The sequence below is a fragment of the Leptosomus discolor genome, chromosome 4, assembly GCF_034619465.1.
Source record: "Leptosomus discolor isolate bLepDis1 chromosome 4, bLepDis1.hap2, whole genome shotgun sequence".
Classification (NCBI taxonomy): domain Eukaryota; kingdom Metazoa; phylum Chordata; class Aves; order Leptosomiformes; family Leptosomidae; genus Leptosomus; species Leptosomus discolor.
The window spans coordinates 54,077,188-54,090,569 of NC_141394.1; the positions used below are offsets into that span (position 1 = coordinate 54,077,188).

The window sequence follows — 13,382 nt, forward strand, 5'->3', positions numbered from 1 at the left end:
TTATTAAAGATAACATGCAAAATAAAACTCAGGTTTATATGCTTTGTTTTAGAAAGTTCATTGTTAAAGAAAGGCATTGCATTTCTCATTTCAGAGAAAGTGGGACAATTTTTGTTGGTATTCCTAGACGAACAACACCAACATACACACAGACCCCTCCAAACAGACATTTTCAGGGTCAGTTTTTTTTTCAAGATTATTTTTGATTGATGAATGTATTTTTCTTGTTTAATTTACTTCTTGTTAGTATTGGTATTAAAATGTATTGATTTACTTAGATAAGCATCATAGTGTTAGTGATCCAGTATCCAGTGAGACACTGGAACAGGTTGCCCAGAGAAGCTGTGGCTGCCCCCTCCCTGGAAGTGCTCAAGGCCAGGTTGGATGGAGCTTTGAGCAACCTGGTCTGGTGGAAGGTGACCCTGCCCATGGCGAAGGGGTTGGAACTAGATGAGCTTTAAGGTCTCTTCCAACCCAAACCATGCTGTGATTCTATCCTTCTATGTTTAAAATCAAAGTAGATCAGCAATGCTTTTCATTACAAAATGGTCAAAATGGAATTTGTCACAAAATGAACAAGATTTCATTAAGTTGCCACCAAGTATTTTCAATTCGTAGGACAGACCCCCAGCACCGTATGTCGTACACGGTTAGGTGACTTCATTAACAAATACCACTGCTAAAAGAGCGTTCTGAATTTCGGGGGGGACATACGAGAACTCAGAAGGAAATTTTGTTAGCGTGTTCGCCCTTCTTCCCCGGCGCAGCCCACGAGGAGACGTTACTGCTGACTCAGGCGCCGGCAGGACCGGGGAGCCGGGGCCGAGGGGATCCCGGCGGAGCACTGCCGGGCCGCGCCGGCGCCCGGCGGCGTTCCGCCATCGGGGTCGCTCAGCACCCCCTGCCCCGGCGGCTCCCGGCCCCTCAGCCAGGTCGGGCGGGTTGGCGGCTCTCCGCTGGCTGGCGGCCCCGCCTGCCCCTGCCGCCGGCGGCCGGGAGGTGGTGGTGGAGCCCAGAGGCAACGGCGGCGCGGGCAGCGGGCCGGCACCCTGCCCCAGCCCCCGACGGCCCAGACGGGAGTGGGATGGGGCCGGCCCCCCCTCGGCAGCGGCTGCTGCGCGGCCGGGCCCCCGCTCCCCCAGCGCTTCCGGGGCTGGGCAGTGCGGGCCCCGCCGCGGATGGGCCGGGCCGCCCCCTCCCCTTCCTCCGCTGGCCCGGCGCCCGGTGGGAGGCGGGCGCTGGCGGGGGACGCGGCACTCCGCCAGCCACTTTCCGCGCTGCGACCCGAGGGCGCGTCGGTCTCCTTCTTTTAGCCCCCGAGGGGCTGAGCTCCGCGGTGCCGGATTTCTCCGGCGTCACGGCGGAGGAAGGCCGGGGCTGGCGCGGCGCTCGACGGCCGGCCTGGGGCAGGGGGCAGGCGGCGGCTCCTGAGGGGGAATCTGGCGCCAGCGCCCGACACCTTGCCCTCTCCCCTTCCTCACAGGCCTTCGCCCAGCGCCGGGCCGTGGCACGGAGGCAGGCTGGGCTGGGCCTAGGAGGCCCGGTGGCCGGTCGGAGGGGAAGGCCTCTGTCGGCTGGAGTGGGCGCCTGCCCTGGGCCTGATTGCAACCACTCTTGCCTCCCACGAAAGCCAGACCGCCCGGTGTTTTGCACGTCCCCAGCCACATCCTTAGCCTTTAGAGCAAGCAGCAAGTACACAGTAATGCCCTGTTGTTGCTGGGCCCTGGGTGAGTGCCTGTCAGCAGATGCCTGAGCAGGTGCTGCGGGGCCATGGCTGGGCAACTGCAGGGAATTCACTGGCTTGGTGGTGTCCACCCAGTTGGTGATAGCGAGCTTTTCATCAAATATTGAGTGCAGCTGCTCTGTTGGCTCTCCTTCGAAATAAAAGCCTGGATTGAAAATAAAGAGGCAGTTTAGAAGACAAATGTGAAACATAGTGAGCCTTCCTCTCTTCCTCACAATGAAGACTCAGTCCTTGAAGGGCCTCTCTGAAGTCCTGATGAGTTGTCTCAGTGATCATTGTACTTCAGTGGCACCTGCCCCGGGCAAATGTGCAGTATCTCCGCTGTACATCAAAGTCAACTGCATATACCAGTTAACACATGAAATTTTGGCTCCCACCTTCTCCCCCGAGTAATGTTAGAAATTATACGGTCACTGCTCCTATTTGGAATGAGGCTTCTTATTGCAAACAGAGTATACGAAGCTGGTGATTCTCACAACTGAAAAACTTTGCTATCTTCTTGTATACTGCTTTTTTATCAACCAGTTAGAAGAATGAAAACCATGAGATCTTTCAGGAGTCTTATATTAGCCTTTTCTTCTGTAAATGAGTAAATGATCCAAAACAGTTCTTGTAGAATAGGAAGTTTTTTGAATATTTGATCCCAAGTGGGAGAGGTACCAGGAAGCTGCTTAAAGGGCTATGTATTTTGGGGACTCTTGTTATGTTGAAGAGGAAGTGTAGCTGAATAACGTATAATTATGGAGAAATGTATCCTGAAGACAATACAGGAGGTTAATGGCAAGCTGCAAATTTTTATAAGCTAATTTATACTCCTTACATTTCTTTTCATTTTATTTATTTTCTCCAGTGACTCAGCTTTTTTATCCTCATGAAAAAGATTAGCGCTTAAAATCTGTTGCAGCAGTTAGCAACCGTATCAGTCAGTGATGCTTTTTATGCAACTATCTGCACAAGTAGGCTTCGTGCGCAGATAAGAATAAGAAAGCAGGTAAGACTAAGAAAATTTTGTGTCTTCGATTAATGTAAACCTCCTTAACATTTTATGCATTTTTCTCACCTGCTTTTTTGCATTAAGTGACAAGAGACTGACGGAAAATTAAAATTGCCCTTCGTTAGTCAGGGTGAGGCAGACAGTGAAGATCTGTGAGCTTTCCCAATATTATGTGGGTTTTCAAACTTAGATTTTTTTCAAAGACATAGTGGTCATTGTCATTTTTGAGAGTGGCTAAGAATAAAGTGCAGACTGGTTGAATGCAATGCTTAATTGAGTCTTTTTACCAAGCGGAGAGGAGGTCATGTTGCTTCTGTTCCATCACTTAAATAAGCATTGCTGTCTGAATATCCAGTGTGCGTGAAGCAGACGTTGCTTGAACTTTATAGCTGTGTAACTGACCCCAAAATAAAGGCAGGAAGTGGTTTATACGGTAATATTATGAATGCCAAAACCCATTCAGGTTATTAAATTGTTGCATGTGTTTCCTGTTTAACTCTATCCTTCACAGTCACTTTAGCCTTGCCCAGTGCCACCATTCTCAGAAGATACTATTTGGAAAGCAGCAGTGCCCTGTATGTTGGTAAATAAAGTGCCAGGTAAATAAAATGCAGCAAAGTGCTAGGTAAAAATCAGTTTAGATGTTTGAATTACTCCAGAAATAAATGGGATTCCTTCTTGCTTTTCCCTAGCAGTACAGTTCTGCAGGCATGGAAGACTACTACTCTAAAACTCTTCAGAATCTATTTATTCTTAATAGTTTGGGTTTTTTTAAAAGCATGTTTGTGACTGGATTGTGTTTGTTGGAGACGCAGATGTGGTTTCTGATAGGCTTGTGTTGTGGGTCCTGTGGAATCAAAACTTCAGATCACAGCAATGAGGATAGAAGCAGTACGGCAATTCTGGACAGCACACTAAAGAAGCTGATTTTTTTTACCTGCAGGTTTTGGATTACTTGCTCATATTTGTTCTCATTTTTTTATGATTGAGAGTGCTGTGCTAGGTCATGATCCAGCATGTAATTGTACTTACCAACTTCCCTGTTTGAACTAGGCTACACAAAACTCTGATACCCTGTGCTGTAAACTGTATACAATCAGGTGACTGGATGCTATCTGCTGTAAAAAAAAAATACGCCTTTCCACTTGGTCATTACTGTTTCTAGGTAAACAATGAACTTACAGTATCAGTATGATACTTTGGCTTTTACCTTTGTACCTAGCAGAGAGCTAGCCAAGCATAAAACACATAAGTTCTGCTGAGAAAGATCAGCAGCAGAGTAGAAGGAAAGAGACAATGTCTTCCGTAACAACCCAACAGGAAAGTCAGACCCCTCCGCTGAAGCAAACTGGATGGGTAAGCTGGGTTTTCTCCCTTTTGTTTTGATGCTATTGCTAGTGAATTACTTGGATTTTGCATTGGTTGCTCTTACTGAAGAGAGAGAGAGATACCTGTTAGCTTAAGCATATAAATGGAAAGAAGAAAGGGCTATGTGTTATTCTTCCTGATTCACTACACTCAGAGGGCTAGGAGCTTTTGAGTCTTAAGATAGTGGGCTATGATTTATGCTATGCTAATTAAACTAGTTACAAACTGGCAGAACCCTAGTGTCTGCCCTGTACTGCCCTAGTCCAGTATAACCTGTCCCCATCAAGTTGTGCATGTGTGCATGTGCGTGTGTATGTACTCAGGAGAGCAGGGGACAGTACTGCACAAGAACCTGTCCTCCAGCTGTAGGCCGCTCGGCATTCTCCTCAGCTGGAGAAATCAGCTACCTGCAGGGGTTCAGATTCCACATTTTATGCTGTAAACACGTAATTAACCACAAGGAATTTATAGGTGGTTGCTATCCAGTCACTGCCAGAGGGCAGCAAAAGTGGGCTGATCTGCAAGGAAAGGTAACTGGGAGCCACAAGTGACAGCAAGGCAGGCGGGGGTTGTGACATCAGGAACAAGGAGGACAGTCCCACAGTACCCCAAAAAAGAGGAGCAGAGCAGACCCAGTGACATTAGCTGGGGTAAGTCAACAGTCAGTCCAGTGATTGACAGGCAAGTCTATAGGAATAAGGCAAGTCTGATGGTAAGCCAGGAGGTCAAGTTAGCAAGGCAAAGTAGGGATCATCATAGTGAAAGGCCAGGTACAGCCATACCTACAACACAGTTAAGGTGAGAGCCTGATCTTAAGTGCAGCTTCTGAGCCAAGGCAAAGCTTCTTGCAGCTCCTTCTCCCAGATTCACTGTTTTCACAGCAATCTAATTCAGCGTTACGCCACTGTGCCATATGAGCTGACTTTGAGCCCAAGCAACTAAACCCCTGCCAGGGTATGTATGGGGGCAGAAAGGGTGCAAAGGGTGTTGGTGCACTTAGGCCTCTGACACTCATTTCCTTATCTTTCACCCAGCCTATTTGGATTTTACTGTATTTGCTGTGACCTTGCTGTGAAACCACTTTGGAGTGGTTCTCTAGGGTCTGGAGTGGAGTCAGTTCTCTACTGTTTACCCAGGCAGCACCACCATTAACTTTAGTGGGAGCAGCACTTGAAGAAGGGCTGAGATAGTAATTAGCTAAAATATGAAATCCATGGCTGCAGCCAATAAATGCATTTCATTATTACAGTTACAAAATCATGGATCAGTCAGGCATAAAATGAGGTAGAATCCTGTAAAAGACTAATGTGCTCTTTTTCCCAAGGCACTGCTTGTTCTACAAAGTCTGGTTTTGTTGTCAAAAATAAGTCTGTTTGTAGATGGTGTGTTTTTACACAAAAATTTTAACATTTCATAGAATCATAGAGTGGTTTGGGTTGTAAGGGACCTTCATTTCAATTAATTTTAACTTAATGACCAGTCCTTCTTTCCCCCAGCTTATATTGCTGAGCACAATGCCATATAGTATGGAGTGTCCCTTGGCTCAGTTGGGTTCAGCTGTCCCAGCTGTGTCCCCTCCCAAATTGTTGCGCACCTTCAACCTACTCACTGGTGGGTCAGCCAGACAAACAGAAAAGGCCTTGACTCTGGGTAAGCACTGCTCAGCATTGACTGAAACATCCTTGTATTATCAACACTGGTTTGGTCACAAATCTGAAATGCAGCACCATACCCACTACTATGGAGAAAACAAACTCTTTCCCAGCCAAAACTAGTACACCCATGTGTTTCAGTAATGATACTACAAGTGCTGACACTGGTAACTGAGTCATTTCTTAAAAAAAATTCTGCCTTGGATAGTAGAATGCAAGAAAGAATACTGTCACTTTTTTCTCACAATCAAAGTAGAAAAAAAAAAGCTACCATTAGCCTAAAAGCAGCCTCTTGGCAAGGTAATTGTTATGAGGGTGAAGCCGGTATGGTTGAGTTCAGTTAATGTTATGAATATATTTAAACTGCTCAGAGAGAAAGGCTAGTTCGGGGAATCTGCCAGTTTATGTTGCTTCTCTTCTGAATACTTGCAAAATCTGCTTTTGCTGAATGACTTACTTAAATTGACTTCTGTACAGGGCAGAACTTCATTCCTAGAAACTACCGTTCTGCCTTTATTTTCTGTCATTTCTTTCCCAGAAACATGACTTAGCTCGCGAGAATGAAGTCGTTAACAGAAATAAAGCAATATACTTCTGGGGTAAGCAGCAGCTAAGCTATTTTGGGAAAGTACAGACCAACAGGATGAGTGGTTTTAACTTAAAACCTATGTAGTTGTTTCTGTATTTGGGTATCAAGTATTTCATCACACTGCTAACAACGCAACAAGGAGTTTGCTGGCTTGGTTGGTTTTTGCATTGTATTTTATTTGGTTTTTAAATAATTTTTCTTCTTTAATTGGTTAATTTTTTTCTTCCTGTGAGATTAAATTCAATAAGCTAACCCAGGTTTATCCTTTCAGCCAATGTTCTATTGTCCCATCTCACAAACTCACAACGCTGGAGAAATTGCAAGGATCCGTGAAGAATGCAAAAAGGAAAGTTTCTGGTACAGAGGTGAGTGATCCAAACTTGTTGTTACCACACTGAGAACGACTTCTTGATGCACTTACACAAAACTGGCTGCAAAATGCCATGAATGCCATGCCGTTCATTGTAATTCATTGGGTTCTGTTGGGATATTACCGTGGGTTAAGTCTGACACCTTATTTTAAGTTGAGCAATATGTCATTACAGGGTTAATTGAATTATTTGCATAATCATTGTAGTTAAAGGTGGTTGATTTAAGTTGTTGTTTAATATGAACTTACTTTAACAATTATAGAGTTGGCTCTGTTCTTGAAGTCCATTATTAAAACAACCTTCGGAATGTTTTACTTTGTTATATACTTATTCTTGCCTTTGAATGAAAGGCGGGCATGGCTGTGTGTCTTGGGTTTGTGAATTTCTTTAGGTGTTAGGACATCTGAAAGATTACTCAGTATTTTAATGCCTTTTAAGTCCACCATGTTAGTTTGTATCTAAATTATACATTTTCTGAAAGGAGAAGACTGAAAAGGGTTTCAGCATTTAATTTGAGCCGCTATCATTACTAGTGTTGCAGTAGTGAGAGGAGGTATTCAGATTATGGAAGCTATTATTTAATAAATATATATAATGCATCAGTTTCAGGTGCTACGGCATGCCTGATGTTTGGCACTGTACGAACACATACAATCATAGAAACATTCAGGTTGGAAAAGACCTTTGAGATCATCAAGTCCAACCATCAACCTTATTCTACCAAGCACACCCCTAAACCACATCTCCAAGCACCACATCTGAATGACCTTTAAACACATCAAGCGATGGTGACTCAACCACCTCCCTGGGCAGCCTATTCCAATGCCTGACAACTCTTTCAGTGAAAAAAGTTTTCCTAATGTCAAGCCTAAACCTACTCTGATGCAGCTTGACTCCATTCCCTCTTGTTCTATCATTAGTTACCTGTGAGAAGAGACCAGCACCTATCTCTCTACAGTGTCCTCTTAGGTAGTTGTAGAGAGCAGTAAGGTCTCCCCTCAGCCTCCTTTTCTTAAGACTAGCATCAATCCTGTTGAGAGCTATTCTTTTATATGATACAGTTCTTCCAAATGTGTATGGTGACTCTATTAGTACCTTCTACCCTCTACTTGCACTAATGTGCAAACACTCCTAGCTTTGTCATTGTTCCTAGCCAAATCAGAGAGAAAGCAGATTCATTATTCTTGTACAGATGTAATCTGATGAATATATTAGGGTTAATTGCAAAACTTTAGCAACGGGCACATCCTTGCTTTGAAGAGATAGCAGTCTGAACGAGCAGATGTGATAGGTGATTAAGACAGCTTGCAAACTTAATGTTTAGAAGATGAGTAGCGTGTTTAACATTATAAACATCTAAAACATTTAACATATAAAAAAATAATGTATTTAACAAATAGGTCACAAATTTTGGCTGATACCAGATACCCTTCTTTTTATTTTTACAGCTCTTCCTTTGTCTCTTGGGAGCATGCTTGTCACCCAGGGGCTAGTCTCAAAAGGTAAATATAAAAAATACATGATGGTCCTAAGTTACGAAGTTGAGACTCTGGAATTACTACTGAAATGCAAGTTTCCCTAAAGCCTGCTGGTTTTCAAGATCAGTATTCCTCTCACTCATCACCATCATTGTTATAGTGATTTGATCACTACATATGCATTGCCACAGTCATTCTTTTGAAAGAACATGAACTGAAAAGAGAATTCACAAATTCAAAGGCTGGTGGCTAAGTTCTGTCACCACAATCACATGTATTTGAGCAGAGTCTTCGCTTGGGGCTGCTCGTAGGGCGCAGCATCGTACAACCTGAGCAAGGGTGTCAGATTTTGGTACTGTAGCTCTAACTGTTGGTTTATTTGAAAAATGCTGGCAATGTTTTTACAGTGACCACGTATCAATATGAATACAGCTTTGGTGCAAAGGGACAGGGAATACTGCCAAAGTGAGGAGACAGAGAGCTTTTTATAGAGATGGCTTGTGATCTGCAGGCTAACACAAAAGAGAACTGTATTCACTTTCTGTGGTGGATGAGCCTCATTCTACACATTGCACCTTGAGTCTCCCTCCTGGGTGGTCTTGACTAGTAGTAAGGTTGTGGTTAGCATTTTGGGTAAAGAGTGGAGGGCGTACACCCTGAAGACAGCTAAGATGGGTGTATCCCACAGGAGCAAATAAGACAGTCCTTCAGCCTGCATCGGCAGCTGGTTACAGCAAGGGCAGGTAGGAGAACAGAAAAATGAAGGGCCTGAAGCAAGAATCGGAAAAGAATCCAGAGGCTGTAAGAGATGGGTGGTGCGAGACAGCATATGCAGGATGTGGAAATGGCTCAGCCTTTTCTCACTGTGTGTGGTTGCAAGCTCCTTGTTTTGTTCCAGCCACTATTACCATGTTTCATCCTCATCACGCTTTTTTTTTTTTTAGTAAGAGTATCAGGAGGACTAGAGTAGAAAACCTAAAAGCTGTGCTATGCCACAAAAGGCTGCTGTGGCTTCCCTATTGTGTCTTTGACCTATGAGCTTGTAGGCAGACCGGGAGGGAAGGAGTGAGGGAGAGTGTGTGAGGGAAGGCAAAGGATTACACATTTGAGAAGGGGTGAGCAGTGATAGGAAGGGCACTGGGGTCGTCTCAGTAGCTAACATGCCGGCCCCTGGCACCAGGCACTCTTCTCAGTTTCTCTGCATTGTACTTGGATGTTTCTGATCAGCTGTGAAATAACAAATGCCCATATTAAATAATCATTACTGTGTGTCAGCAACTGGGGGGGAGCTGTTTAGAAACAAACAACAGTTTTGTTCCTGCCTCCCTTGAGAGACCCAATTTAAAATTGCACAGATGACAGTGGGCGAAGGCCCTTGTGTTTAGCATAGACTGAGTGCTCCTCTGTCTGAACACTCCTCTCTGGTGACTGCATGCAGTACACTGGCTCCCAGAAGTTGGAGCTTCTGAGCCTCACTAACACTGTCTAAATGCATGTAACAGTGCAAACAGTGTTGGATTGCCTTCCCTTTGCCATGGTAATCTTGCTGCATAGAGCCCTCCTCCACAGCATGGCACTCCTCTGCCAGACACACAGGCTCTCAGAGGCATACTGGTTCCACCTCCTGGTGTTAACTGTGGGAAGGTGGATTTTGGTGGGAAAAGCTAAAGATAATCTTTTGGTTTTCTTGTTCAGCACACTGTATTCTCCTCTTAAAGGCCAAAATGTATGATCTCTCATCTCCAGAGGAGGAGGCTAGAGATCAGTGGAACAGTTTAACACTAGTTTAATCAATAGGCACAGAAAACTACTGAAGAACAGTTTGGGCTTGTTTCTTGCAGCACAAGGAGCTGGACTCTGAGTAAGAGATTTCTGTTCGCTGTTACATTTACAGGGTTGGTTTGTGCTGAAACATGAGACACCTTCTCCTCTGCAGTGCTGCAGGTGCCGCCAGTGGCAGCTACGCTGCTTTTGTGTTGGTTTACACTCCAAACCCTTTGCCTGAACCGAATCCTGCAGAGTCCAGATTTTTTTCCTCCTATAACTCTAGAACTGCTCCAAAACAGATGCACAAAGAACTAGTGGAATGGAAAGTGGCCTGATGTTCCTAAATCTGAGTTAGTGGACTTTTAAGATTTTTGTAGTCTTCCCCTTCAGAAAAGCAAAAAAAGCTTGTAGGAAGAATACTGTCTTGGTTTTGAGTGCTGGTGAGTTTCTCACTGAATAAGATTTATGACTATTTCCTTTTATTGTAGGCATTTTCTCAGCAAGCCCAAGATTTGGTGCATTACCTAAGATGGCAAGTAAGTTGTATCCAATTGTAAAAGGAAAGGAAAGGTTATTAACAGGCAATATGCAGACCTTAGCTGCATCTCTCTGAATTTCTTTTCAAACTCTTCCTTTTTGGGAATTTATGTGATGCTACTGCAGTGCTTTAGGAAATCAGAATTCTGCTATGTTTAAAAATAAATGTATGAAAACATCCTTCTTTTAATGTAAACATTTTCAGCAGCAGCTTATTATTTACTTAATATAGCCTCTAAAATTGGTAAAACCTGCAATATCACCTTTGTTTTGTAAATAATGTCAGCCTCGTTGATCAGCCGTGCTTAGCAGCTCACAGAGCTTATAGTCATCATAGTATAATGTATAAAACAGTATGTTCCTTGTCAGAGGTTCATTTGATTGATCTTAACTGTCTAATTCATGACTTTGAACTGATAAACAAAGAAAAGCACAGAAACTGTATAGTAGAGTAAAGTGGCTCTTAAATGGCGAGAAATTAAGTTGATTCCCTCTTCAGCAGAAGTTCAACAGAAATTTGAGGCTGTTGGCGTAGTATTTTTATTCTGACTCTGTAATGAGTGAAAGCCCCAGTGCAATAGTATGGCAGGCTGATGTTCTAGCTTCCTAGAGGCCCAGAGAAGAGGGTGTTAAAATTGTGACCATAAGAAAGAAATATACCATGGTGTGCATATAAGGGCAACAGAAATTAGTGCTGACATTGTGAATTAATTTCATCTCTATAATCTGTTCCTCTAAACCTGAAATCCTGTAATTCCAGCTGGATATGACATCTTGTGATATCCTTTTCCTGTATGCATTGTTTCGGACCAGTTGCTATGTCTCATGATAGGTAGCTGGTTTTCAATAAGTGAAATCATCCCTCTAATCCCTGTATAACTTCACGTGTTTGTGACATGTTTTGAGAAGACATGCTAGATACAATTAGTCTGATTAAAACAGAGCCAACTGCAGACTGTTGATTCAAGCTCCTGTATTAACAATCTTTTGTTATCTGTCGCTATAGTCGCTGGTGTCTTAGGTTTTGCCATTGGAAAGATGTCATACATAGGAGAATGCCAAAAAAAGTTCCAGAAAATTGGTATTGTACCATTTGGTTCACAACAAAAAAGGTTTGTGCTTATTTAAATTATTAATCCTATATCAAAGTAGTCTAAAACATAGTAAAGATTATATGCAGCAAAACTGTGAATTTAAATTCTGTGATCAGGTCATGAGGTACTACTCATATTCTTAGTCTATATATGACGGTATTAGAAACTACTAAATATTGTTCAGAAAATGCAAATTAAACTCAGTGTCTAATACCTGTTATTAGGAAATCCATGATTTAAATTAAATTATTGTACTTTTAAGTGTGATGGGACAACAGTTACTAGTTCTCTTTTCATGTAGTATTGTGCCTCTAAGTGTCTCATGATCGTCTCTGATATCACTTCAGCCCTCTGAGTCTTCCTTTGTACTATACATCAGGCCAAATATGCTGCGGATTTTTTTTACACTATACTCATATTTTAACAACAATTTCGATCTCAACCCACATTCCAACCTCCTCCTCCATGGCTTTGCCCAACCTCATACTGTCATGCCAAACCACGAAGAGGACAAACTGCAAGGGTGGTTTTTTCCACCTTGCAACTCTAACCGTATGATAAATCTCAATGATTGCCTTCTGTCACCTGGCACCTCCATGGTTTAGTCATTGTTTTTGTGTAAATTTCGTTATAAAATACTCTTTTTCAAATGGGTAATAGTAATTAATGGGGTTTTATTGGCTGAGATATTTAGATGTCATCTTTTGCAGTTTATGTCCCATAAAGCAGTTACAAAACTTGGAGAGTATAGGCAAGATGTTACTTCTTCGGGAACATTTGCCAGCATGCTATATGGTTGTATTAGGAAAAATCCAGCAAAATTCTTGAATATTTTATCTGCTTTCAATATTGTAGGCATTGTCATCATACTTGCAAAGAATGTGAAGCAAAATTGGGAGCAAATGAGAAAGAAGGTTCAACTCCTTCAGCATCACAGTCCTAGGTAGGCAACCTTGAAATTTAAAATAAATTCTCATTTTATTTTCCATGTTGAGTGGTATTCTTATTTGAAACCTTTGAACAATATAGTGAAAATCATGGATTTTAATACTGGATTAAAATCTGAGCAGTATTCAAGGAAATATTCTCTGTCTATGTTTTCTGATTAAATTTGTTACTTCGTTTTTACCTTACATACCTTTCATGCTAATTTTAAATTCGCCATTTCTGAGGAATTTTCACTTTAGCTATAGCAGAGTATTATTCACCTAATTGGAATTAATTTGGATTGACTACTTGTATGAAAACAGATATAACTCCTTTCAATTTTCAACTTTTATACTTAATCAAATAATATGTTGGTATTTAAAAATATGTTGAAATATTGTGAATCTAAAAGCAGACACAGTTGGGGGTGGGTTTTTTTATTTGACGGGGGTTTTTTTTGCATCCAGTACTACCCCTTAGTGGGGGTGGTGTAAGAGTGGTGCCAGAGCAGCTACATGGTGGGGCAGGGCAGATAGTCCATGAAAGGGGAAAGTGCCCTTTGTGAAAAAGGAGGGTGTACGGGGTGGAAGGGGGGTGTGTGTGGGTGTGTGTGCTTAAAAACACTTTCACTCTTTGTCTATGAGAAACAGGCCAGCAGCTGGGCTTTTTAAAAATGTTTTCACACATTCTGCTTGTGGTAAGCTGGCCTACATTTCTCACGGGCAGGAGAATGTGTGAAAGTGTTTGCAAATAGCTTGGCTGCCTGCAAGAGAGGAGAGCAGAGGGCCTGTTTGAAATTTTGCCATGTGAGGTTGTAACGGCTCTAACTAGCTCGGAACAGAAGTCTGATGCAGAAATTGT

The 13,382-nt window shown here is 42.8% G+C and overlaps 1 protein-coding gene across 1 annotated transcript; it reads left to right on the plus strand.

Moving 5' to 3' along the window:
* Positions 1–4,034: 4,034 nt before the first annotated feature.
* LOC104352980 (OCIA domain-containing protein 2) lies at positions 4,035–12,537 on the plus strand. The gene is made up of 6 exons (XM_009959431.2): positions 4,035–4,094; positions 6,619–6,712; positions 8,167–8,220; positions 10,452–10,499; positions 11,507–11,612; positions 12,450–12,537. The coding sequence occupies exons 1-6, from the start codon at positions 4,035–4,037 to the stop codon at positions 12,535–12,537; spliced, it is 450 nt and encodes a 149-aa protein (XP_009957733.1).
* The last annotated feature ends 845 nt before the right edge of the window (positions 12,538–13,382 follow it).

Excerpts from the sequence above, each read along its gene's own strand:
- LOC104352980 (XM_009959431.2), top strand. The coding sequence starts at position 4,035 with ATGTCTTCCGTAACAACCCAACAGGAAAGTCAGACCCCTCCGCTGAAG. Across the intron at positions 6,713-8,166 it reads GGAAAGTTTCTGGTACAGAG|CTCTTCCTTTGTCTCTTGGG; the intron begins GTGAGTGATCCA and ends TTATTTTTACAG. Across the intron at positions 8,221-10,451 it reads CCAGGGGCTAGTCTCAAAAG|GCATTTTCTCAGCAAGCCCA; the intron begins GTAAATATAAAA and ends CTTTTATTGTAG.